Here is a 24,382-nt window from a genome sequence, read left to right on the forward strand (position 1 = left end):
TTTATGTAGCAGAGTAGGCAATCAGCAAAATGCCGGATGGAATTTGGGGAGAACTTTCTGACATGTCAAAGGTAGCCAACCTTGAGGGTCATACAGTTCCCATGTTATAGAGCTGGTGAATGCTGGTATTGCCACAGTATGCCCGTGGGTGGACTGTTGCCTCCAGTGCAGAAGATAAAGCATGATGTGGTGGGATCACATCATTTTGGAAACCTGGGATGGCCTGCAGTGGTTTCAGAACTCCTCAATGAGGAAACAGACTTTCATGGAGCAGTGTGAGAAGCTTGCGCCAAACCTCCAGCACCAGATCACTCGATTCAGGGAAGCACCTTGGTGCAGAAGCGGGTGACTATTACCCTGTGGAAGCTGGCAACACCAAACAGCTCTTGCAAACGACTTCAGGGTTGGAAAGTCCACTGTCGGGGTCATGGCTGTGCAGGTTTGTGAGGCAGTTAACACTGTGATCTACTTCGAGTGGTTGCCATAAAAAAGTTCCAGAAATAATACCTGGATTTCAGAGGATGACATTTTCAAACCGTGCAGGGGCCATCATTAGTACCCCATCCCAATACTTTGCGCACCAAAAGGGGCAAGTGAGTATGTGAATTGAAAAGGCTATTATTGCTTTGTTCTGTTAGGCTTAGTGCACTGCAGAGGCAGATTCATGAATACAAATGTCGGAAACACTGATGTCAGCGTGCTAAAGAGATTGGGATTTTTCCTGAAGGGGTAAGAAGGGACTTTATTCACCAGAAATGATGCGGTTCTCAACAGTGTGCCTGTGCCTACTGTTATTTTGGGGAACCCCGCATACTTGTATAACATCGACAGACCCCGGTCGTTGGTGGGCAGGCTCGAACCTGGGGCCTCTGGAGCTTAGTGCATAAACTACAAGCCATATGGCCCTTAGCTAAGGCTGTAGAGCAGACTCATTAATCTCTCTCTAAATGGTCTCGGTGCCACTAGATGGGACAGATCACCACACCCAGGACCGGTGTTCCCTCTAATTTTTCCCACGAATATGTGGAATGAATTTTGTTATGTGCACATCACCCCCATATTGGTGCACATAACAAAATTCATGTGGTGGGGGTGGGGCCAAGGGGTTCGGAGTGTGGGAGGGGGGCTCAGGGCTGGGGCAGAAGGTTGGGGTGTGGGGGGGAGTGATGGCTCCGGCTGGGGGTGTGGGCTCTGGGGTTGGGCCAGGGATGAGGGATTTGGAGTGCAGGCTGCCCGGAGGTTACAGTGGGGAGAGAGGACTCCCCCCAGCTCTCTATCCCTGCAGCAGCATGTATGCTGGGATGCGGGGGGGAAGAGGTTCTTCTCCCCTGGCCAGTCCATGCAGGGGCTGGGTTTGGGGCTGGGGGAGGGGCGCCTCCCTCCCAGCCGTGGCAAGTCCAGGGCAGGTCTGTGTTGGGGTTGGTGGGGAGAGATGCCTCTCCCTGTCGTGGCAGATCCATGCTGGGGCCAGAGGGGAGAGGCACCTCTCCCCAACACAGCAGGTCCATGCTGGGGGAGAGGCATCTCTCCCTGCTGCAGCCCTGAGCCCCTGTGTGGGGCTTAATAGGCAGCTGCATGGCCGTGCAGCTTAGAGGGAACTTAGCCCACGAGGTGTGTGGGTTACATACTTCCCCTAGTTGAGGAAGCATGTCCCGATCTTCAGAGACTTCCCAGCTGAAATCCTAGATGAGCCCGCACTTGTAACACCAACAGACCCCAATCGTCGGCGGGCGGGATCTAAATGGGCACCTCTGGAGCTAAATGCATGAGCCTCTATTGCATAAACTAAAAGCCATGTGGCCCTTAGCTAAGGCTGTAGAGCAGACTCACTAATTTCTCAGTGCCACTAGATGGAACAGAACACCACACCCAGGAGGTATGTGGATTACACCTGCTCCTAGTTTGTCCCAGGAAACCATACCCCAACATCAATGACCCTGGAAAAAAGGAATTCAATTACAAACTCAGTAGCTGCAGAATGGTTGTGGAGTGCCCATTTGGTAGGCTGCAATCTTATTGGTGCTGCTTATGCACCCGGCTGCTTGCCAGTGTGGCCAGTGCCAGTAGTCTAATTGTCGACTGGTGCATGCTATGACATTTGTGAGGGTAAAGAGGAGTGCTTCTGTCCCAGGTGGGCTCAGGACAAGTCTGACTTACAAACTCTGTACAGGTTTCAGAGTAACAGCCGTGTTAGTCTGTATTCGCAAAAAGACCAAGCTGTAGCTCACGAAAGCTTATGCTCAAATAAATTGGTTAGTCTCTAAGGTGCCACAAGTACTCCTTTTCTTTTTGCAAACTCTGTACAGGCTGCTGGAACCCACCCATCTGCACACTAGGACTGGTTCCTAGTGGCCAAGGGAAATCAGGGATGCCATATGTGCACATGTCTTGGCCCAGCAGGGAGGCAGAGGATGACATCTGGCTGTGCCGAGGGACATTTTCACACCCTGGGTGGCAGCTGGAAAAGTAGGAGGGAACATCGGCACACACTTATGGGGCTATGTGGCTTTGTGAGAGTTTTGTTCCTCTGTAGCTGAAGGTCATTAGCTATTCCTTCCTGTGACTATTCACCCATTACAGGCAATTATCACTGGGTTAACACCTTCAGGGGTTGTGTTTGTGCTGTAGAGGGTGGGTGGCTGACTTGAAATGCGGTCATTGTGAAATGCTTTTGTCTTCACTGTTCACACTTGTTTACAGACCTCTGTTATTGGGAACACTCAATCTCCCTTAATGACCTTATCAACGTTTGCTTTGGTGTGTGCACATGTGCACCCATTCTTTCCCGTAACCATTCATTGTCAGCAGTGCTAACTGCAACTTATTGGCTGTTTTGGAGCACTAATCACTACTAAGGTTGAAACTGATAAAGGTTTTGGGGGCAAAGGACGGGGCCAGTTAAATATTTAATCACTTGGGAGTGGCAGATGTCTGTATTGTTGTTTTTCTTCATGTGAACTACGCCATAAAAACGTTTGTCTCCCCATTTTCTCTGTTGTGAGTTATGGTGCATTTAGAATTAGTAGTACTTTCTGTAAGCACATAATACTAACACACTTTCCCCGCCCTTCTTGTGTAACCTTGGGTTTATGCCCAAATAAATTTGTTAGTCTCTAAGGTGCCACAAGTACTCCTCGTTCTTCTTGGGACTTTAGATATTTTTGAACCTGTGGTGTGGGTGGGTGTGGAATGGACAGAAAAGTGTTTTGCGGTATGAGGGCACCAGACAATTGCACCATTCCAATTCATGTGCTATGAATCACTGGGCCCCATCCTGAACCTGAAAACATCTCTATTCATCATACCTAGGAAGGAGGGTCCACACACAAATCAGGGAAACTACAACACTTTTAAAAGTACTATAAGGTACATGTAAGTAAAATATTTTTTAAAAAAATATGGAAACCAACAAAATATAACAGGAACAATGGCCAAATGTTAATAGAGCTGCACCAGTCTCCTTGCTGTACCCATGACAAGTGGGGAACGATGGGAAAATTATTCTTGAGGACAAATGGGGAGGTCTGCCTGCCAGGGTTTTGGAGACAGGTACTTGATGGGGTTCACAACTCCCACAGGCTCTTTGTTCCTATGCTGGACATTTGTGTGTGTTTGTGTGTGTGGGGGGCTCCCTATGCAAGGAGTTTTAGGTGCCAGTGGAGTCCTGCAGGCTCCTCCTGGTCACTCAGGGAAGGGGAGGATGGATTCTCCACCGCAGCAGCACCATGGGCAGCAGCAGGATGAGGAGGTGGTAGTGATTCATGGACGGTGAAATGACCATGGCAGCAGGCAGACCCTGAACTCATTCAGTCACCAGGTCTATCAGCCTCTCTGTTAGGGATTGCTTCTGTTTCCTTTGGCATGTTCCATGTTCCTTCCTGCTCCATGGACCAGTTAATCCGTGTCTCTTCCCGTTGAAGAGGCCAATGCTCCTGTGCCCTTAAGGAACTCAAACTTCTCTTGGTTCTGCCAATAAGCAGCTCCTCCAAGGTTCTTCTCCTTCTGCCTCTGCTTTCTGTGGGTGCTGCTCTTGTCCGCCTGGTGGAATGGTTTCCCTTTTGAGAGCTGAAGGTCCTGCCAATTCAGAGACAAGGGTATCTATCTAATCTATCTATCTATCTATCTATATTTCTTTTGGAGTAAGCCACATGACATAACATACTGTAGGTGGCCAAAGTTTTGATACTTTTCAGCATTCCAGGCATGCAACTGTTAGACCGCCTTGCTTCTCAGACAACTTTTGCAGCCCAGGAAGAAGGAGCTGAGGCTAATAATGGTAAGATAAATGTACTAATTTTTTTAAAAGTTTTTCATAGTGTCTCCAAAGGGGTGGGAGTGGAGAGTGGCAGTTCCTTCCAGGGGCTGCTAGTTTGCCATGTCTTCTTTAGTCTGGCCAACATTTCCATTATTCCACCATTTGGAGAACACAGAAGTTTCCTACAACTGTCCCATCCTCAAACAGGGCCTTTTAAAATGTATTCTCTCCCTTCCCCTGGTCTGCGTTGCCCCAGGATCATTGCTACGGTGCCGGGGCAGGTGGAGGGGCCCGGGCTTCCTGGCCTGGCTCTGGTTTCCAGCTTGGCCAGGGGATGGGCCCTCTGGGGGAAGAGGAGAGCAGGAGTGGGGACATGGAGGGGTGTGGCCTCCTGTTGTTTTCCCCCCTTCCCCCCCCACTTTTAAGAAGAAACCGCTACCCCTGACCATTGCTGCCTACGTGCTGGCTGAGAAGTGCACAGACAATGGAGCACAATAATTGTTCATTAATTATTTGCTTTTCAATATAGTGTCTGCCAAATGCATAATAAAATAATTGATTTATAGCCATGTGTTGCTTGGGGACCATTGGATTGAAGTGAGGGCTGAGCTTAAAATCCGGCGTATAGCCCCAGAACAAGAAGGGATATAGGCAGGGAGGGTGAGGGATCCATTGTAACTGAGCAGCCTTGGGTTCTGGTTCCTGCTTGGGGTCCTCCTCAGGTTTATCGGACACTGACCACACATTGATCAGCACCCGTGTGTGGTCAGTGGGACAGGCAGCTGTTCTCAGAGCAGGATCCATTTTCACCCATATTGATCAAGAGTGCAGCAGAAAGCTGATGTGGTCAGCACAGCTACTACTGGTGAAAACAGCAAAGAGTGAGGATGGGGAGGGACCTTTATAGGGTGGGTAAGGGTCATGAGGAAAGAAAGAATTCAGTGCATTGTGGGACTGTGGGTAAACGATTACTGAAACTTGAGACTGGGTACATGCCCCTTACCCCCCTCCACACTGCACAGTGGCATGGGTTTGGGGCCAGGCCACAGCCCAAGGCATGTACTTACCCACACCCCTCAGGCATGCTAGCTTACTTGTGAATTATATAATTTTTATAAGATTCCATGGTAAGATTTCAAATTAGGAGCACATTCATTTTGCAACCCCTGCTCCCCAAATTCTATCCCTCCCCATTGGAGAAATGCACTGGTACAGAAAGATACCAAACCTCTTACATATCTTCAGTGAAAAAATAAAACAAGTATCTCCCTGCTGATAAGGTTTTTAGAAAGTGTCCATTCTTGTTTGATTTGAGAGAATATTGTCACTTCAATAAGAATTCAGAGGCTACTGTGGTGTGATTTTAGGTGAAGCAGTGTAGCTGCTCCTTGCAAGCACTTTAACACATTGGCTACTATTCTAATTCTCTGAGTCTCAAGAAGTTTAGTACCTCTAGCCTGTAAAACACACATCTTTATTTGACCTGATGAATGTTTAGTCTGTTTCTTCTTGGCAAATGCACTTCAGCAAGGGTTTTCCACCAGATTGATGCTAAAGTGTTGTCTTTACTTGCCATCTGTCTGGACTGACTGGGGAAAAGAAGCAAAGTGGGCTTCGTTTAGGAAAAATATAAGCAGTTTATTTGACACAAAGAATATCATAGATGTATGAAAAGCAGCTGGGTCCAGAGGGGGAGGTACAGGGGAAAAGTCTGTTTTACAAAGATATTTTTTCTTGTTCATTCAATAAATGCATCTCATTTTGTTCTTATTTTGTTTTGTCTTGGAAAAAGTTACTAATTATTTCTAATGAAAATTTGTTTCCAGTCGCATTTGTTTTATTTATGGTTTTGCCCAGCCCAATAGTTATGACATTTTAAGTGTATGGTCTGCATAAGGATCTAATTCTGCAAATGGTTACTATTCACAAAGCACAGCACTTAAGAGTATGTGTGTACAGGATCTGACTCAAAACTGGTTAAGTTTCTCTTAGGCCTTGAAGTGCTTTTATGTTATTGGTGCCTTATTGTTTCCATCTTTGGTTGTACATGTTCTAGGGATTTGCAATTTATTTCTCTTGTGCATTGCCTTGCTTGTGAAAAATCCACTAGACACAGTTTGGATTGGCAGTGAAATCCTGTTCACAATAATTGTATTTGAACGTGCTCACAAGATGCTTTTTCCTCCAGCTCACCTCCACCCTTGGAAGTACTTGGAATCATCCTTGGTTAGAGTGAACTGGCCAGATGCCTTTTGCAATTAAATTTACTTTCTACCTTGACTGGCTGAACCTCTCCGATGGTGACTGTGCGTCTCAGCGAAAACCAATGTTACATGATTTCTGAAAGAAAGAGGGGTTGAATTTTAGTCGAACTGTCTGATCAAGCTGTTCAACCACAACCTTGCATATATATTCACAATGAGCCTTTACCACATGAAAATGAAACACTGACCACTTGAATATGAACTTTTTTAAAACTTCAGGGCCTATAAGCCCCTAAAAAAGGCTCTCATACTCTTACTCATAAACTTCTTGCAAACTGAATTGGGAAGGTTTCATGCAGCTCTTATGTTTTCCCCTCTGAGAGTCCAACGCTGGAATCATCACTCATGTTGATAGGTACTTCCTCACATGAGTAAGAATTGCTCAGAATGAGCAGGGGTTCCAGATCTAGACCCCATTTACTAGATTTCATAAGAACAGCCATACCGGGTGAGACCCAACTAGTCCCAATATCCTATTTTCGGACAGTGACCATTGCCAAATGCTTCAGAGGGAATAAATAGACCTGTACAATTTATTGGGTGACGCATCCCCTATTCTCCAGTCCTAGTCAGAGGATTAGGGACTCCGAGAGAATGGGATTTCATCCCTGACCATCTTGGGTAATAGCCATTGGTGGAACTAGCCTCCATGAATTTATCTAATTATTTTTTTAACCCAGTTATACTTTTGGCCTTCACAACATCCCCTGGCAATGAGTTCCACAGGTTGACTGTGCATTGTGTGAAGTACTTCCTTATGTTTGTTTTAAACCTGCTGCCTATTAATTTCGTTGAATGACTCCTGGTTCTTGTGTTATGTGAAGGGGTAAATAACACTTCCTTATTCACTTTCTCCACACAGTTCATTATTTTATCAATTTCTAACATATCCCTCCTTAGTTGTCTCTTTTCTAAACTTTTCTAAACCCGTCCCAGTCTTTTTAATCTCTTCTCATCTGGAAGCTGTTCCACACCCCTAATCCTCTTTGTTGCCCTTCTTTGTACCTGTTCCAATTCTAATACATATATTTTTTGAGATGGGCTGATCAGAACTGTGTGCCGTATTCAAGGTGGTGTTATATATTGGCATAATATTTTCTGTCCTATCTATCCGTTTCCTAATGGTTCTTCCCATTCTGGTTTTTGAGTGCCACTGCACATTTGAATGGATGTTTTCGGAGAACTATCCACAATCTCTTTCTTGTGTGGTAACAGTTAATTTAGACCCCGTCACTTTGTATGTATAGTTGGGATTATGTTTTCCATTGTGCATTACTTTGCATTTATCAACACTGAATTTTATCTGCCGTTTTATTGCCAGTTACTCAGTTTTGTGAGATCCCTTTGTAACTCTTCAAGTCAGCTTTGGACTTAACTGTCTTGAGTAATTTAGTATCATCAGCAAACTTTGCCACCTGAGTATTTACCCCTTTTTCCAGATCATTTATGAAGATATTGAATAGCATTCATCCCAGTACAGTTCCTTAGGAGACCCCGCTATTTACCTCTCTCTACTGTGAAAACTGACCCTTTACTCCTACTCTTTGTTTCCTATCTTTTAACCAGTTACTGATCCATGAGAGGACTTCCTTCTTATCTCATGTCTTCCTACTTTGCTTAAGAGCCTTTGGTTAAAGATCTTGTCAAAGGGTTTCTGAAAGTCCACATATATTAAACCCACTGGATCCCCTTTGCCCACATATTTGTTTACTGCCTATAAAAATTCTGGTGAGGCATGATTTCCCTTTGCAAAAACAATGTTGGCTCTTCCCCAACATATTGTGTTCATCTAGGTGTCTGATAACTCTGTTCTTTACTATGGTTTCAATCAATTTGCCTGGTAGTGAAATTAGGCTTACCAGCCTGTAATTGCCAGTATCGCCTCTGGAGCCTTTTTAAAAAATTGATATAATATTAGCTATCCATCAGGCATCTGGTACAGAGGCTGATTTAAGACAGAGATTACATACCACAGTTCTTCTGCAGTTTTATATTTGAGTTCCTTCAGAACTCTTGGGTGAATACCATCTGGTCCTGGTGACTTATTGCTGTTTAATTTATCAATTTGTTCCAAAGCCTCCTCTACTGACACCTCAGTTCCTCAGATTTGTCACCTAAAAAGAATGGCTCAAGTGTGGGAATATTCCTCACATGCTCTGCAGTGAAGACCGATGCAAAGAATTCGTTTAGTTTCTCTGCAATGGCCTTGTCTTCTTTGAGTGTTCTTTTAGCACCTTGATCATCTAGTGGCCCCACTGATTATTTGGCAGGCTTCCTGCTTCTGATATACTTTAAAAAATTGCTGTTAGTTTTTGAGTTTTTTGCTAGTTGCTGTTCAAATTCTTTTTTGGCCTGCCTAATTATATTTTTACATTTGACTTGCCAGAGTTTATGCTCCTTTCTATTTTTCTCAATAGGATTTGACTTCCAATTTTTAAAGGATGCCTTTTTGCCTCTAACCGTCTCTTTTACTCTCTTTAACCATGGTAGCATTTTTCTAGTCCTCTTACTTTTTTAAAAATTTGGGATATACATAAAGTTTGAGAATCTATTATGGTATTTTAAAAAAGTTTCCATGCAGCTTGCAGGCTTTTCACTCTTGTGACTGTTCCTTTTAATTTCTGTTTAACTAGCCTGTTGGTTTTTGTGTAACTCCCCTTTTTGAAGTTAAATGCTACTGTGATGGGTTTCTTTGATTACCCCCCCCCCCCGCCCCAAGGATATTACATTTAATTACATATGGTCACTATTACCAAGCAGTTCAGCTATATTCACTTCTTTGACCAGATCCTGTGCTCCACTTCAGACTAAGCCAAGAACACTCTTTCCCCTTGTGAGTTCCAGGACTAACTGCTCCAAGAGGTAGTCATTAATGGTGTCTAGAAATTTTATCTCTGTATCCCACACTGAAGTGACATGTTCCCATCAGTATGAGGATAGTTGAAACCTCCCATTATATTGGGTTTTCTATGTTTGTAACCTTTCTCATCTCCCTGAGCATTCCACAGTCACCATCAACATCCTCATCAGGTTGGTTGGTATGTATTCCGACTGCTGTACTCCTAGTATTCAAGCATGGAGTTTCTATACATACAGATTCTGTGGTACAGTTTGATTCATTTAACATTTTTACTATATTTGACTCCATGCTTTCTTTCACGTACAGTTTCACTCCCCCACCAGTGTGACCTATTCTGTCATTCCTATATATTTGTGTATATATATGTATATATTTGTATTCTTCATTTAATACCAGGCACACAAGTGGACCCACCTTAGTATTTAGACTTCTAGTATTTCTGTACAAGCACTTATCAAATTTGTCAATGTTTAGTTGTTTGCCTTCATGTGATGTAATTGAATGGGACTCTATTTTTGTTTGACTGTTTCTCTTCACCTCTTGTACTTACCAACTTCTAGTCTCTCCTCTTTACTATGATATAGAGCATAGGTGCCAACTCTGTTGCTGCTCTGGGGCAGGAGCACCCCTGGGGAAAAAATGGTGGGTGCTGAGCACCCACTGGTAGCCCGCCTATCAGCTCCCCTGACACCTCCCAGTGCCTCCTAACCACCAGCGGGCCCTGCGGATCAGCGCATCCCCCTCTCTCCCCATGCCCGCCACGAACAGCTATTTTGTGGTGTGCAGGAGGCTGCAGGGGAGGGGGAAGGAGCAAGGGCGTGGCATGCTTGGGGGAGGAACAGGCAGGAAGAGGCAGGGCGGCAGTAGAGCAGAAGAGGCGGGGCGGGGGCGGGGTCCGGGGCAGAGCCGGGGGTGTTGTTTCCCCAGCACTTTGAAAAGTCAGCACCTGTGGTATAGAGTATCCCCTTTAATGAATTCTTCCCTAAGGAGTGACTCTATCCGAACCATACGTTCCTCTGCACCTGCCGGCTTTCCCCCATCTCTTAGTTTAAAAACTTCTCTGCTACCTTTTTTATTTTACATGCCAGCAATCTGGTTCCATTTTGGTTCCTGTATAGGCTACTCCTTTCCCAAAAGGTTCCCCAGTTCCTAATTAACCTAAATCCCTCTTCTGAACACTATCATCTGATCCATGCATTGAGACCCTGAAATTCTGCCTTTCTAACTGGCCCTGTGTGTAGAACTGGAAGCATTTCAGAGAATGCTACCATGGAGGTTCTGGACTTTAATCTCTTACCTAACAGCCTAAAATTGACCTCCAGGACCCCTTTTCTTCCTTTACCTGTGTCAATGGTGCATACAACCAGCTCCTCCCCAGCACTGCACATAAGCCTGTCTAGATGTCTTGAGAGGTCTGCACCTGGCAGGCAATTCCCCATGTGGTTCTCCCAGTCATCACAAACCCAACTATCTAATCTAATAATGTAATCCCCCATTACTGTTATCTGTCTCTTCTAACAACAGGGGTTCCCTGCTCCGGAGAGGTATCCCCTCTGCAAGAGATGCCAGGACATCATTTGGAAGGAGGGTCCCAAGTCCCAACTATGGGATCATTTCCTTCTGCTTCAGATTAATGTTCTCATTCCCCGAGACTTTCCTCTTCCTCAGCAGCACAAAGGCTGTCAGACTGGAGCTGGGACCATGCTACAGTGTCCCAGAAAGACTCATCTATGTACCTCTCTGTCTCCCTTAGCTCCTGCAGTTCAGCCACTCTGGTTTCAAGAATCTGCACTCTGTCTCTGAGGACCATGAGCTGCTTGCACCCACAGCAAGGTAATCATACATACTGCATTCAGTGCAATAAACTGCACAGCCCCCACTCTGTTGCTGGAATTCTGCCTGTATTATTTTTACTCTTGTAGGGATTTTTTACTTGTATGTGATTTTTTTTTTCTTTGTGGGGGAGGTTTAGTGCCCCAAGTTTAGAGAATGTTTGTTAGGTGTATCTGCCTCTCACAGTCCCTCTAAACTCCCTCACCAAACCCTGCTGTTTGCTAGCTCCTCTGGTCATTTACGAGCAGGCTTTTTGAACCCCCGTTCTCCCTGAGTTATCCCAAGCCCCTTGCCAAGGGATCAAACGATGACAGGCTAGAGCCTCATTAGGAAGCTTTCAGCCTTGCCTAGCTGGCCACTAGGTTCAGTGCACAGCCTCCCAAACAGACCACACTAGAAACTTCAATCAAACAGGCACAGGGCCAGCAAGCCAACACACAACAAACAAACGAACAGACTACAAACTCACTGAGGGTCACACCGTTGCTTCTCCTCCATCTGGAGAAGTGCCTCTCAAAACTCCCCTGTTTGCTGCTTCTTTTCATTATCTTATTTATTGCAGGACAGTAGTTCTCTCTGGTTGTGCATGTTTATTCCTGTTGTTAGAATCTCACATAGCACATCAGAAGTTAGGATGACAGATGAATGTCCGTGTCTAACTTTAGGCTCGCAAGCTGAACATTTTGAATGATGGGGTCCATTTTTAAAGGGCTGAGTCCCAGCCTTTCCTCTTTGATCAGAACAAGTTGTGCCAGTAAAATATCAACTGGGTAAGCAAGTCTGAGTACTTGCATATTTAACTGTCTGAGTGTCACCATCTGTTAGATACACAACTATTCAGAATTGCACTTGCATGTAAACTGTGAGTGTAAATTATGCCTGCAATGCCCTGGTGGCTGCATTGGTGGGATGAATTTTGTGGGTGTAAATTAAGCCCTCCAAAAAATTGCCGCTGTTTTGAAATTTGCTAATAAATAGATTTTTCCTGGAATTAGATTAGCATATAATTGCCTTTCTTCATATTGTTTGCCTTGCATCTTCTCTTTTGCGTGACATGTTTACTTTGTCTCATCTCTTGTGCGGCATGTTTACATTTTACTGGGTTTCAAAAATTGTCTGCTAGGCTGGATGATTCATGTTTTTGTTGGATCTATTAGCTTGATTTACTGTTTTTATAACTAAAAAGAAAAGGAGTACTTGTGGCACCTTAGAGACTAACAAATTTATTTAAGCATAAGCTTTCGTGAGCTACAGCTCACTTTATCGGATGAGTGTGTTTTGAGTTTTAATGTAGAGGTTTTTGCTCTGACCTTCCCTCTTTAAAATGATAACTTTTAGTGCATAATATTTTGAATAATGAGTCAGCTGTTTTTGTAGATAATGAGGCTAACTTATTGAGGAATTTAGCACATATGCACTGGGCTTGATTTTTTATTATGTTTTACTAGTTTTGTGGTGCTGGAGCTCCACTGATATCAATGGAGATATACTGGTGTAAAATTGGTGTAGCAGAGTGGGAAATTAGTCCCTTAATTGATGCACTTCAGGGGGAGATAAGATCCTTCTCAAATATGCTGTGGGCCTGTGTATTTAAAACACTGACACAATCCATTTTGTGGTCCAGGTCCTCAGCTAAAGTAAATTGGCACAGCTCCCATACAATTACATTAATTTGCCACAACAAAGGATCAGATGCTGTATATTTTCATATTTACACAAAATTAGATGAACAGAAGAATTTGCAGAGGTCCATGTATGCAACTGGATTGCACACTATTCATGTAATGTTATTGATCATTGAACAATTATTATAACAACTCTACCCTTTTAAACAAGGTGTTGATTGATATCAACAAAATATGATGGATAAACTAGATTCAATGACATGTAAGGAGATGCTGGATTCTTTACAACAATAAAGGAAATACCAGGAAGAAGCAAACCAGACCCACTAGATAAATACAAAAGGCATAATTGATTAATGGGGTAATCATGTGTGCCAACAACTTTTGTTTCAAAGCAGAGACAAATGAGCTTCTTCCTACATGTTCTTTTGAAGAAAGAACTTGATCTCCCATTGAAAGTTTACCAACAAAGTGAATCTCGTCATGCATCCTCAGAGGAATATTTCTCTTTCTTTTTAAACTAATTGTGGGTAAACATAGTGCTTAGCAAAGTAAAGAAATAATAGTGTTTTCTATAGCCAGGCATAGCGTGGGCAGATGTGTTACAAGCGATCCTCACACAAGGCTGCCAATGACCTCTGTTTTGACCTGCAAGGGCTATGCTATTCTAATCCTGGCTCTTTTTGAGCAGAGATGGTAAACTGTGCTGGAATTGCATGGCAGTTCATGAAGGGGACAAATAGGGACAGAATGAACACAACAAATTTTGTATTAAATTCCACAGAACTAAGCCATACTTGAAAAAGGAGTGAGCTATGGAAAGGACAGGGAGAGGCAGAGGACTCTTGTGGTTAAGGCTCAGGTTCAGTTCCTCAGACCTTCCAGATAACTTTGGACATGTGTGTCAGGATACTGGGTCGTAGGCAGTCAAGCCTAGTGGTCAGAACAGGAGTCAGAACTGGAGTATGTGAATTCAGGGAAGGCAGGAGTAGGACTAGTTCCAAGGTAGGAACAAGGCTGGAACAGGACTGGGGTGCAGGGCAGGAACAAGGTTGGTTCCAAGGCAGACAAAGCAAAATTATTGGAGCAAAGCAAGCACAGGAAAGCAGAGAATCCACAGGTATGTATATTGAGCAGCCACTGGCCCAGCTGCACTCATTGACTGCCTGATGACTGGACAGGCGCAGCTGCAGGCCCTCATTCCTGACAGCGCCTCCATTCCCCATCTGTAAAATGGGGATAATAGCGCTGCTCTATCTCACAGGGTGTCATGAGGACAAATATATGAATGTTTGTGAGACTTTTAGTTATTACACAGATGATAAGCACCACAGACAAGCCTATAAATAAATATTGCAATATGTGTGGGAGATGGCACTCTCACCTGGGGATAGCTAAAAGTTTTGGCTAAGTAGCCAATCCATTGACCCCTTTCCATAATCTCCCAGGGCTGATCAGCCCTTACACATAGTGTGATCACTAACAATTCAGCAGCCAGAGATAGCACATTTGTGGTAAGGAAAGTTGTCCCATGAAATAAAAGCTACACTCTGTGGCGGACATGTGCATACTGGTGTCTGTACCCATGCTCTCAGATGATAAGGATATATTTATGACTGCACATTCTAGACACAAACAAAAGCTTGCATTTCTTTCTCTTCTCCCTGCTCAGGATTCCTTCCCAGAGGATCTCTCCACTTTAACTCTCTCCATATTCTGAGTGTCACAGAAACCTTTCCTCTAGCTGAGGAAAACTGGATGGGGTATTTTTCTGAACCAGCAATGCCATTCCTTATGTGGAGGACCCCCTATTTAGTAATATGAGGCTGTCATGGGGTGTATATACCTCTTGCTGTCTCAGATGCTAAAGGATTAACGGGAAAACTGACTGCTTGCTCAGCTGCGGCAGACTGGTGGCCTCACAACAGCTGTGGAAAGTAGAGTGGACAGGTAGGATGGCTGCTAGAGAGGCTGAGAAGCCACTGAGAGCAGGACCCTTCAGCAGCAGACTGGTGAGAAGTCCTCCAGGAAGACGGTGATGGGCGAGGAACAGCCTGCAAGAGAGGCATGGTGGGAAGCAGTCCAAGGAAATAATAAGGGGTTGGGAAAGATTGGTGCCAATCACTTCATACAGGTTCTCTGGCTGGGCACAGAGGGAATGGGTGGGCCTGGATCTCCATACTGAAGCCAGCAAGTGGGTAACTGACTTTAATATCCAATTGTTGGAAATCTAGTCACTCTAGACAAAAGATTGGTCCCTGGCCAGAAGAACTGGTGTAGCAGGAGGAGGTTGCCTTGGCAACAAAGTCACCTGGCAGGGGTCTGTGCTCATGGGGAAGCTGGTAATGGTGACACATGGGCAGAAGGCTTTTAAAGGGCAGAAGCTGGTCTGCTCAGGGGCCATTGTCCTCTAGTCCATGAGAGAGAAACAACCCAGCATATAATGGCATGAGGCACTGGACTCCCTGCCTGCCTTTCTAGACCCAGAGAAAAGTGAGCTACAAAATGAGGGATATTGTGGTTTCAGGTTTATATGAACTGTGCTTTACGTGATGAAGTATAAAAGAGCATAAAGGTGTTAGACTGTCAAAGTTGTGTGCTGACTGTGTCACAACTGTGGTGTTCTCCCCTGAGAGTTTAAAACTGTAAACCAGAAGCTTCATCATGCCATTGGGTTGGGTTCTGGGAGAGGGATGTGATTAAGTAACTAGGGTATCTTTGGGGGTCAGCGCTGGTCCTGAAGCCTAATGTAGATGAAGTGAAGAGCCTTATTTCCCAGAAGTGGTAGCAGCTTAAAAGTATGTGTCCAGGAAATCTTCCAGAGAGGCCAAGGCAGGAACCAGTGCTGCAACCTGCTAAGGTTACAGAAGTTTAATGCACACTAGGAGATCCAGAGCACAGAGGTTTGGATTCCCCTCATGGCAGTCCTACTGAATGGCCAGCCGGGGATGCTCACTAAGATCTGTGACAGCTCCTTAATAGTTGTGGTTGCAGGGCATTCCAGGTGTTACCACTACAGGGCTCCAAAGCGGTATATGCAGTCTATACCTGGGGAGGGCAGGCACAAAAATTTTGAACACAATTTTTTCTCATTGGAAATAAGGCTTTATTGAAATTGAGATTTTCTGTGGGAAAAGATTGATATTTTTGGCAGAATTTTCTGTCAGGAAAATATAAATAAAACATTTCACTTCAGGTCAGATTTGACATTAATCTCTGCATCCTGGAGCTGCTGTCTCATGGGAATTGTCATTGGTGATCCCTCTCAGCCCCATTCTCCCCTATCAGCAGTGCTTCCTGGCTGGTTCTGCATCATAGTCTCTCCCTGGGGCATAGCTGCCACAGTGGGTGCTGCTGTGGGCAGCACCATGACCACAGGTGCAGACTTTCCAAAGTGCCTGGGGGTGCTTGACACCTGGTTCTGCTGCAGGCTCCCCCACTCCACCCCTTCCCCCAAGGCCCCATCCCCGCCTCTTCCTGCCCAGTTCTGCTCCCTCCCCTGAGCACGCCATGTCCTTGCTTCTACCCCCTTCTCCCCAGAGCCTCCTGTGCATTGTGAAATAGCTGATTGCGGAAGGCGGGAGGGAGGGGGAGGCGCTGATCCATGGTGCCCGCCAGCGGGCGGGAGGTGCTGGGGGATGAGCAGAGCTGATGGGGGCTGCCGATTGGTGCTCAGCACCCACCATTTTTTTCCCCATGGGTGCTCTAGCCCCAGAGCACCCATGGAGTCGGCACCTATGACCAGGAGTTCCACTGGGCACAAATACAGCCACTGGGTACCTCTTAAAAATTTATTTAAAGTCTTAATGAAAAAAGGTCTGAGCTCTTTACTTTTCATTATGGTTCACTTGTGTCATGTAAACTGTGACTTCCTATATGAGGTCTATAATGACAGCTCTAGTTATGACGGAGCATTTAGATATTCTGATAGCATACTGACAAAGGCCAATTTGCTTTGGTCAGATTAGTTATTAAAGATATCTAATGCTCATTCCTGGCTGTTCTAAAAGATAATTAGGTGCTTCATTGAAACCATTTCAGTATCCAGGCTCTGATTTCCATTTTATCCACTTCATTAAAATCATTTAGTGTTAAAGCAGCAAACCACAAATGGCAAAAAGCATTTACATCATTAGTAATTATTATGAACTATTAGTTAAGCACTTCCCCATGTTACTGGTGCTGCCCTTGCCCCAAGAAGCCTACTGCACAATCTAAATAAAATTTAATGAATACTAGTCTATTAAGCTATTAAATGGGGTCCTCTTTATTCTTTCTGTGGGATTTGATATTTCTCTTAATGGATTAAAGCCAATGTCATGTTAATTCTCTGAACACAGTTCAAAAATAGAGCTCTGAATCTTTCCCCAAGCTCTCCCACCTTCCTCCTTTCTCAGTGACTGACAATAACCCATCAACCTCTCTGTCACTCAGCTTATAACTGGGGCATCACTTCAACTTGGCTTTCTCTCTAGATCCCCACGTCTAGGCCATGTCTAAATCTTGCTGCTTCTGCCTGCATAACATCTGTTAGAGCCAGCCTTTCCACACATCCACACAGCAAAATCACTTTATCTAGGCCCTCATCAGGTCGCATTTTGATTACTGCAACATCATCATCTTCTCTGGCCTTGATAAGTACAGTCTTGCTTCTTTTCTCTCCAGAGACAACAGAGAGATGAAGGAACACCATGTGCTCAAAATGCTGCTGCAAAGATCAGCTAGCTGATTGCCTATGTGCCTTTACCTGTCATGCCTGTCTTAGTATCTCTCCACTGGTTTCCGCTGGCTCAAACACAAACTGATTGTCTTCAATTTCAAGGCCCTTCACGACCTATCTCCATGCTCCCTATCATCTCTCTCTCACTGTTGAGATGTCATTTACCACCTCCCATTGGCCAGGACACCAGCCTCCATTCCTGCTTTTTAAATTTTCAAGCAAGAACTTTCATGCTTTCTCTAGGGTTGCCAGGCATCCAGTTTTTGACCAGAATGCCCAGTTGAAAAGGGACCCTGGCAGCTCTGGTCGGCACTGCCAACTGGGCCGTTAAAAGTCCGGTTGGCGGTGCAGCGGCGGTCAGGGCGAAGGCAGGCTCCCTGTCTGCCCTGGCTCTGTGTGGCTCCTGGAAGCGGCCTCCATGTTCTTGCAGTCTCTAGGTGCATGGGCAGCCAGGGAGTTCTCCTTGCACTACCCCCATTCCTAATGCCAGCTCTTCAGCTCCCATTGGCTGGGAACTGTGACTGCGGGTGCAAGGGCAATGTGTGGAGCCTCCTTGGCCGCCCTGCACCTAGGGACTGCAGGAACCTGGTGGCTGCTTCCTGGGAGCCGCGCTAAGAGCTGCTGGGATCCCGCACCCACCCCAACCCCCTGCCCCAGCCCTGAACCCCCTCCTGCACTCAAAACCCCTCATTCCCAGTCCCACCCCAGAGTCCTCATCCCCCTCCCCCTGCACCCCAAACCCCTGCCCTAGCCCAGAGCCCTCTCCAGCACCCTGAACCCCTCATTTCTGGCCCCACCTGGCACCCATACCCACCACACACACCCCAACCCCCTGCCTCAGCCTGGAACCCTCTCTCCTGCACCCCAAACCCCTCATCCCTAGCCCCACCCCAGAGGCCACACCTGCAGCCAGAGTGCTCACCCCTCTGCCCCAGCCCAGTGAAAGTGAGTGAGGGTAGGAGAGAGCAAGTGACGGGGGGGGGTGGGGGTGGGTGGAGTGAGAGCGGGGGCAGGGGCTTGGGGAAGGGGCAGGGCAGGGGCGGGCAAGGGTGTTTGGTTTTGTGCATTTAGAAAGTTGGCAACCCTAGCTTTCTCAGATGTGGCCTCCCACGCTTGGGAGGAGCTCTCTGTAAAAATCCACCAAGCCATCTCCAAATTCTTTCTTAAAACTCTCCTTTGCTGTGACCACAAAAAACTGAACAATGGCTAGGTGACCACAGCCTGTCATGGTGACCACCGTTGTCTCACTATGTCCATGTGCTCCCCCATCAGTCTGTCTATATCCACCATCTGTCTTTTGTCTTTTACTGAGATTGTCAGCGCTTTGGGGCAGGATCCCTCTTTTTTTCTGTTTCCATAGTGCCTAGCATGATAGGGTCCTGATGCATGACCAGATGCTACCACATACAAATAATGAATAATAAAAGTAAAATGCACTCTGATGGATTTCTAGTATGGGACTACCTACTCTCTCTACATATGTGTATGCTTTCTCTCTATATATGCTGTTTATTGTCCCTTATCAAATTCTTGTTACTCCTCAGCAGAGATTTTTTTTTAAACAAAGGATAAACAGGAATTTTATAAGGGACAAAGAGCAGAGGCTCGCATCCTGCAAATACTTCTGAATATGTTTAACTTTAAGCATGTGATCAGTTTCTTTGAAGTCAATGACCTTAGTTTGTAAGGTTTGGCTATACCATGCTGATATCTTGGCAGTGGGCTTTTGCTGTTATACAACACTTTTTTTTTTTTTAAGTCATCTGTGTGGGTAAGACCTGAGAGTGAAGGTAGCTTTGTAGCTTCCCAGTGGGCAGCCAGTTCCCATAGAACAGCTACTGTAGTCAATTCAATTTACTGTAATATAAATCACACATTCACTTGTTACATTTGACTACAAAATGTTTCAGTAGACAAGAAACAGCCAAACATTAAAAAGTCAAGCTTTGAAACCTGAATTCTCCCACCTTCCCTAGTAATTTTTTCATTTTTTCAGGTATCAAAAAAAATTACATGTAATGAATCTTATTACAATGTCCATTATCATGTCAACATATCAGATAACACGCACAGAGAAAAAGAAATGCTAGCAACACTTTTAACCAGAGAGATGAGGAGGTTGTAAAAGCTGATCTACCTAGCACATTACTCCTGGGAGCTTTGTGCAGTAGGCCTGTTTGTTGGTTAGCACTGCAGAGCATGCTAGGAGAGGCGGCTGTTGTAACTGGCCTGGAGCAGGGGCCTAAAGGGAAAGTGGAGGAAGGGAATGGAAGATCTTTGTGTGTCTACTTCCTCTCAATCTTTTGTGCAAAAGCCAGTCACAATCTAGCCCTATAACCCTATTAATTAGGAAATTAAGAGGGCTCCCTATGAATTTTTGGAGAGTTAGCCTGGTTCTTATCCATTGTTCCCACCTCAACTTCAATATCCAGCTGGGATTTCTTGCTGTGACCTATCAAAATCCCACAATTCTTTGTAGCCACAAAAATTGTGGCATTTGGTGGCATGACAAGAAATTGCAGCTGGTTTTAGATGCTGACAGTGGTGTGCGGGGTGAGGCTTTGAGCAGACATTCTAGCTGTGGGTACTGGAGAGTGAGCTGTGCACTGGTGAGGGTGCCCGGGGTCTGGGGCATTGCAGTTTAGTGAGTGGACTGGGAATTATCAGCTGGAGTCACTCTGTGCATGTGAGCACGTTCTGGATGGTGATTCTCATTCCTTCCTCCGCCCTCTTCTGACACCACATATGCAGAGTGTGGTGTCATTGGGCTGAAGCTGAGATGGCAGCAGTGCAGTGCACGCTAGTCATACCTTTCCACCCCAGATACAGCTTACAAAAGAGTACCAGCATACAGACACTGAGTGGGGGTTGCGGAAATGGCCCATTGTAGCATTTAACTGGATTCCTACTCACCTGTCCACCTTTCTCTGAGAACGGGGAATGACTTACTTCCTGGCCAGCCTATCGTACATTTGTCACAATTTTTTCTTACAGTAGAGGTAACCATTTCCTTACTGCTCATCAGAGAAGCAGAGGAATATTTAGTTGTTTTGGTATCAGGTCTGTGCATAAGGTAGATGTGATGATGCCTTAAAGGGCCAGATTCTTTTGGGGGAGATTTTTAAAGGCATTCTTCTCCCCCCTTGAAAGCTACAGGAGTTTCTGCCAGTCACATGGTAGAAACATGAGATCCTCAAGAAGGAATCTTTAGAGAAGCCAAATTGCAGGTAAATGGAAAACTGAGGCACAGATCACACAACAATTCAGTGACAGAGCCAGGAATAGATTCAACAATCCAGTTCTTGTGCTTTAATAATTAGAAAATGTTCTCTTCCTAGTGAACGCCAAGCTCTACACAGACTACTGTGATTTTAACTCCATTTTTAGAGAGAATTCCAGATAGAGAGCTTCCAATTCCAAAGTGTTTTATTTGCACATTAATATACTTAAATTAGGAGCTTTTCTTTTTCCAGAGTTCCATTCACAGGAGTGCTTGGTGGTAAAAGAACTGTCTCCTGGTCCCTTCCAATTGTACTTTCCACAAGAAAAATCTAAACTAGGAAACAATGACTAAAGGGGATATGTGAACTGTCTACAATAGTTAAAGAGTCCCAACCATGAGGAGGAAAAGTAATTTCTTATGTTGGCTGAAAGACATATTACTAGCAGCAAAGGGATGAAATCGAGCAAAAGTAGATTTAGGCTGAATATCAGGAAACATTTCCTAACACTAAGATCGATTGGAATGTAGAATAATCTCCATAGGCAATTGTGATAATCCCATTGCTTGAGTCATTTCAAAGACAGAGAGAGTTTACTGTTGGCAACAACTGTCCATTGGCAGTGGGATATACTAGATAGGGATGGAAAAAACCATATTTGCTTAATTCATATAACTGACTGGATGTATGGTGTCAAATCAATGTGTGTGTTGCCAAACATATACAGCATATGTGAAATCAATCACAGTTCCAAACCCAACTGGATTTGTGTCGGTGGCACCAGATGCCCATTACGGGAGAGGAAAAAAGTTTAAAAATATGGGGAAATTGTTGTGAGGCTTGGTAATCACAAATGCCAAACTTGAAATGTCCTGGGGTGAAATCCTGGTTCAATTGAAGTAAATGGAAGCTTTGGTGTTTACTTCAGTGGGGCCAGGATTTAACCCCTGAATTCTAAGACAGATGCACTTAAAGTCTGACATTTGCCAGTTTATTTGGCTTGGTGAGCATCAGGTTAACTTTTCTTGCGAGGAGAATGTGCATTGTGTTTTAAATTTAGCACCTGCTTTAGATTGTATTTTAAATTTAGAACAAATATTCTCTTAATATTTCTCTTAATTACCTTGTCAAAACACTTAACATCTAAACAGCAATGCAAGCTATATAAATTAACTTTAATCCTGATTGTTTGAACATGCAGAAAAAGATCAGATACTTTACTACCAAGAAAAAGAAACTTGATTTGTCTGCCAAGTTTCAGGCTTAGATGTAGACTTATTGGACTTTGAAATGTCAGCCAAGTAGGCCAATAAGTAACCTATGATAAACTTTGTGTCTTTTTTTAAAACAGTACAGTATGAATTATTGCCTTCTGTCTATTTTTATATGAAATTACCTTAAAGTAACTTAGACGTGTTCTACCATTTCCATTTTTCTCTGTCTGATACTTGTACATTTGTAGACTCTGATGTCCTTGTTTTAATTAAAATAGCTTACAAAATAATGACGAAAAGGACTGAAAAACAGTTATCAAAAGACCACGTGAATCTGCTTCTGTATTTCATAAGGACTTTTATAATGTCACTGCCATTTGTAAGAGCTACCTCTGTTCTGAAGTCCAATCAGAGGCTAAAATAGCCAGTTTGTAAGTTTTAAAATAATACTATTTTGCATTTGTATAGCACTTTTTCATTCAAAGAGCTCACAGCACCTTCTTAACAATAATAATTAGGCTTCCTGAGATCTTGTGTGGCAGGTAAGTATTTTAAAGCTGGTTTAATGTTAAAGAGGTTAAGAGAGTTGTCTGAAGACACCTAGTGAGTTAGTGGAAGAGCCAGGAACACTGCTTCTGTGTCGTGGCTCCCTTCGTATTTTATTCTAAATATTAAATCACACTTCTGAAAGGGTGAAATCTATCCCTGTGCAGAGGGCCAGCACAAGGCATATGCACCATTTAAGTACTCTTTAACCCATATTTTGAGGGCTTATGAGGGACTTCTTGGTGCATGGTCTCTGTGCTGGCCTTATGCCTAAATGTCACCCAGAGGGTATAATGTATAGAATATGCGATGGATAAGAATCGGAGCATATGAAAGTTTTCCCATGAGTTTGTTACTTATGTAATAAAACATTGGCAGATCTGCTAAATGCCTCTATACACAGGAGTGTAGGGATAGGGCAAACACAAGTCCCTGCTTAACTCAGCCCTGGGCTGTAATCGGCAAATACCCATCTTGGTACAATGAGGAACTGTGGCACTTGTAACTGCAAAAATGGATTCAAATTGGCACCTGCAACTTTCAAAATGTTTTTATAAACAGGAAGACTCCTGCTGCTCTGGGCTGTGTGTAAAGGACATGGTTCTACATGCAAAAGGCTTTGCTGCCTGCTAACCTGACTGTGTTTCTGGAAGTTAAAGCTTATGTCTGGGAACTGGTGATTGGCAATTTATCTTTGATCTAACTGGCTTTAAATTAGACTGACTGTCCTTCACGCTGTTATATTTTGACTGGGGACCTTAGCACGGTTATTTCAAAATCAGGTGCTGGAGAATGCTCTGCTGGTATAAGGATGGCTCTCCCTCTGCTCCCCACAGCCTCCCTACACTGTTGTAGGGAATGTGTTGGGTGGTGTATTTGATCAGTATGTGCTAGTGAAAAGTTACATGCAAACACACATGCCCATACTATTTACACCCTAATATTCACAGTACTTTACAGTATTGCTGGGTTGTATTTATATAGTGTTCATGTATGGACTGATTGATTGAGGCTGTATATGGGAAAAGGATCCGTCATGGGTGGGCATTCCATGTGATGTCTCATGTGGCAAGGCAGGTCTGCTATTTCCCCAGCATTATTTCTCTCACCCCCTCTCCTAGGACTCCATCATGGGCTCTACATGGTTTCCGGATACTGCACATGGGAAGGAAGTAGACCAAGGACCAGGTTGGGCTGGAGTGCACATAATCCCCACCACAGGTGCTGACTTTGTAATTTTCCAGAAGGTGCTTGACTGCTGCTCTGCCCCAGGCCCCACCCCGACTCCATCCCTTCCCCCAAACTCCCACCCCCACCCTGCCTTTTCCCACCCCCACTCCTCCCTTCCTCCCAATGCCTTCGGCACACGCTGAACAGCTGATCACTGGTGGGCAGGAGACACTGGGGGAGAGCGGGAGGAGCTCATCTGCGGGGATGCTGAGCACCCACTATTTTATTTCCCCGGAGCACCCATGGAGTTGGCGCCTATGATCCTCACCTCCCACACCATAGTTAAACTGCTCAGAAGTACAGTCTGGGGCTGAATTAGCCTTTGAAATGAAATGAGCCCTCTCCATGTTGTGGGATCTGTCTCTAAGGAGGTTCCTGGAAGTAGTACAGAGGTGCTGTGCCTGAACCTGTTGCAACAGTAATAGAATTGTGGGTAGAAATCTGAGTGCTTGAGTCTCTACCTAACTGGTTGCAGGCACAAATCAGGTGTTTAGTAGTGTTGGTAGTCTGCTGTGCGCCCATAATTAATTTTTCAGGTTAAAAAATGCAGTAGCAAATTGTATTTGCGAAATGGTAGGCCATGTCTCAGACCTTTTGAAAATGTATCCCGTATT

General features: G+C 44.6%; 1 protein-coding gene across 1 annotated transcript in view; it reads left to right on the forward strand.

The window, feature by feature from the left end:
* Positions 1-24,382, forward strand: part of LOC141993703 (uncharacterized) — a 448,175-nt gene that overhangs the window by 192,435 nt on the left and 231,358 nt on the right. The window contains exon 3 of the mRNA XM_074963248.1: positions 11,133-11,212. Coding sequence (XP_074819349.1) covers positions 11,133-11,212 — 80 coding nt within the window. The remainder of the gene's footprint in view (positions 1-11,132; positions 11,213-24,382) is intronic.

The sequence above is a fragment of the Natator depressus genome, chromosome 9, assembly GCF_965152275.1.
Source record: "Natator depressus isolate rNatDep1 chromosome 9, rNatDep2.hap1, whole genome shotgun sequence".
NCBI classification, from domain to species: Eukaryota; Metazoa; Chordata; order Testudines; family Cheloniidae; genus Natator; species Natator depressus.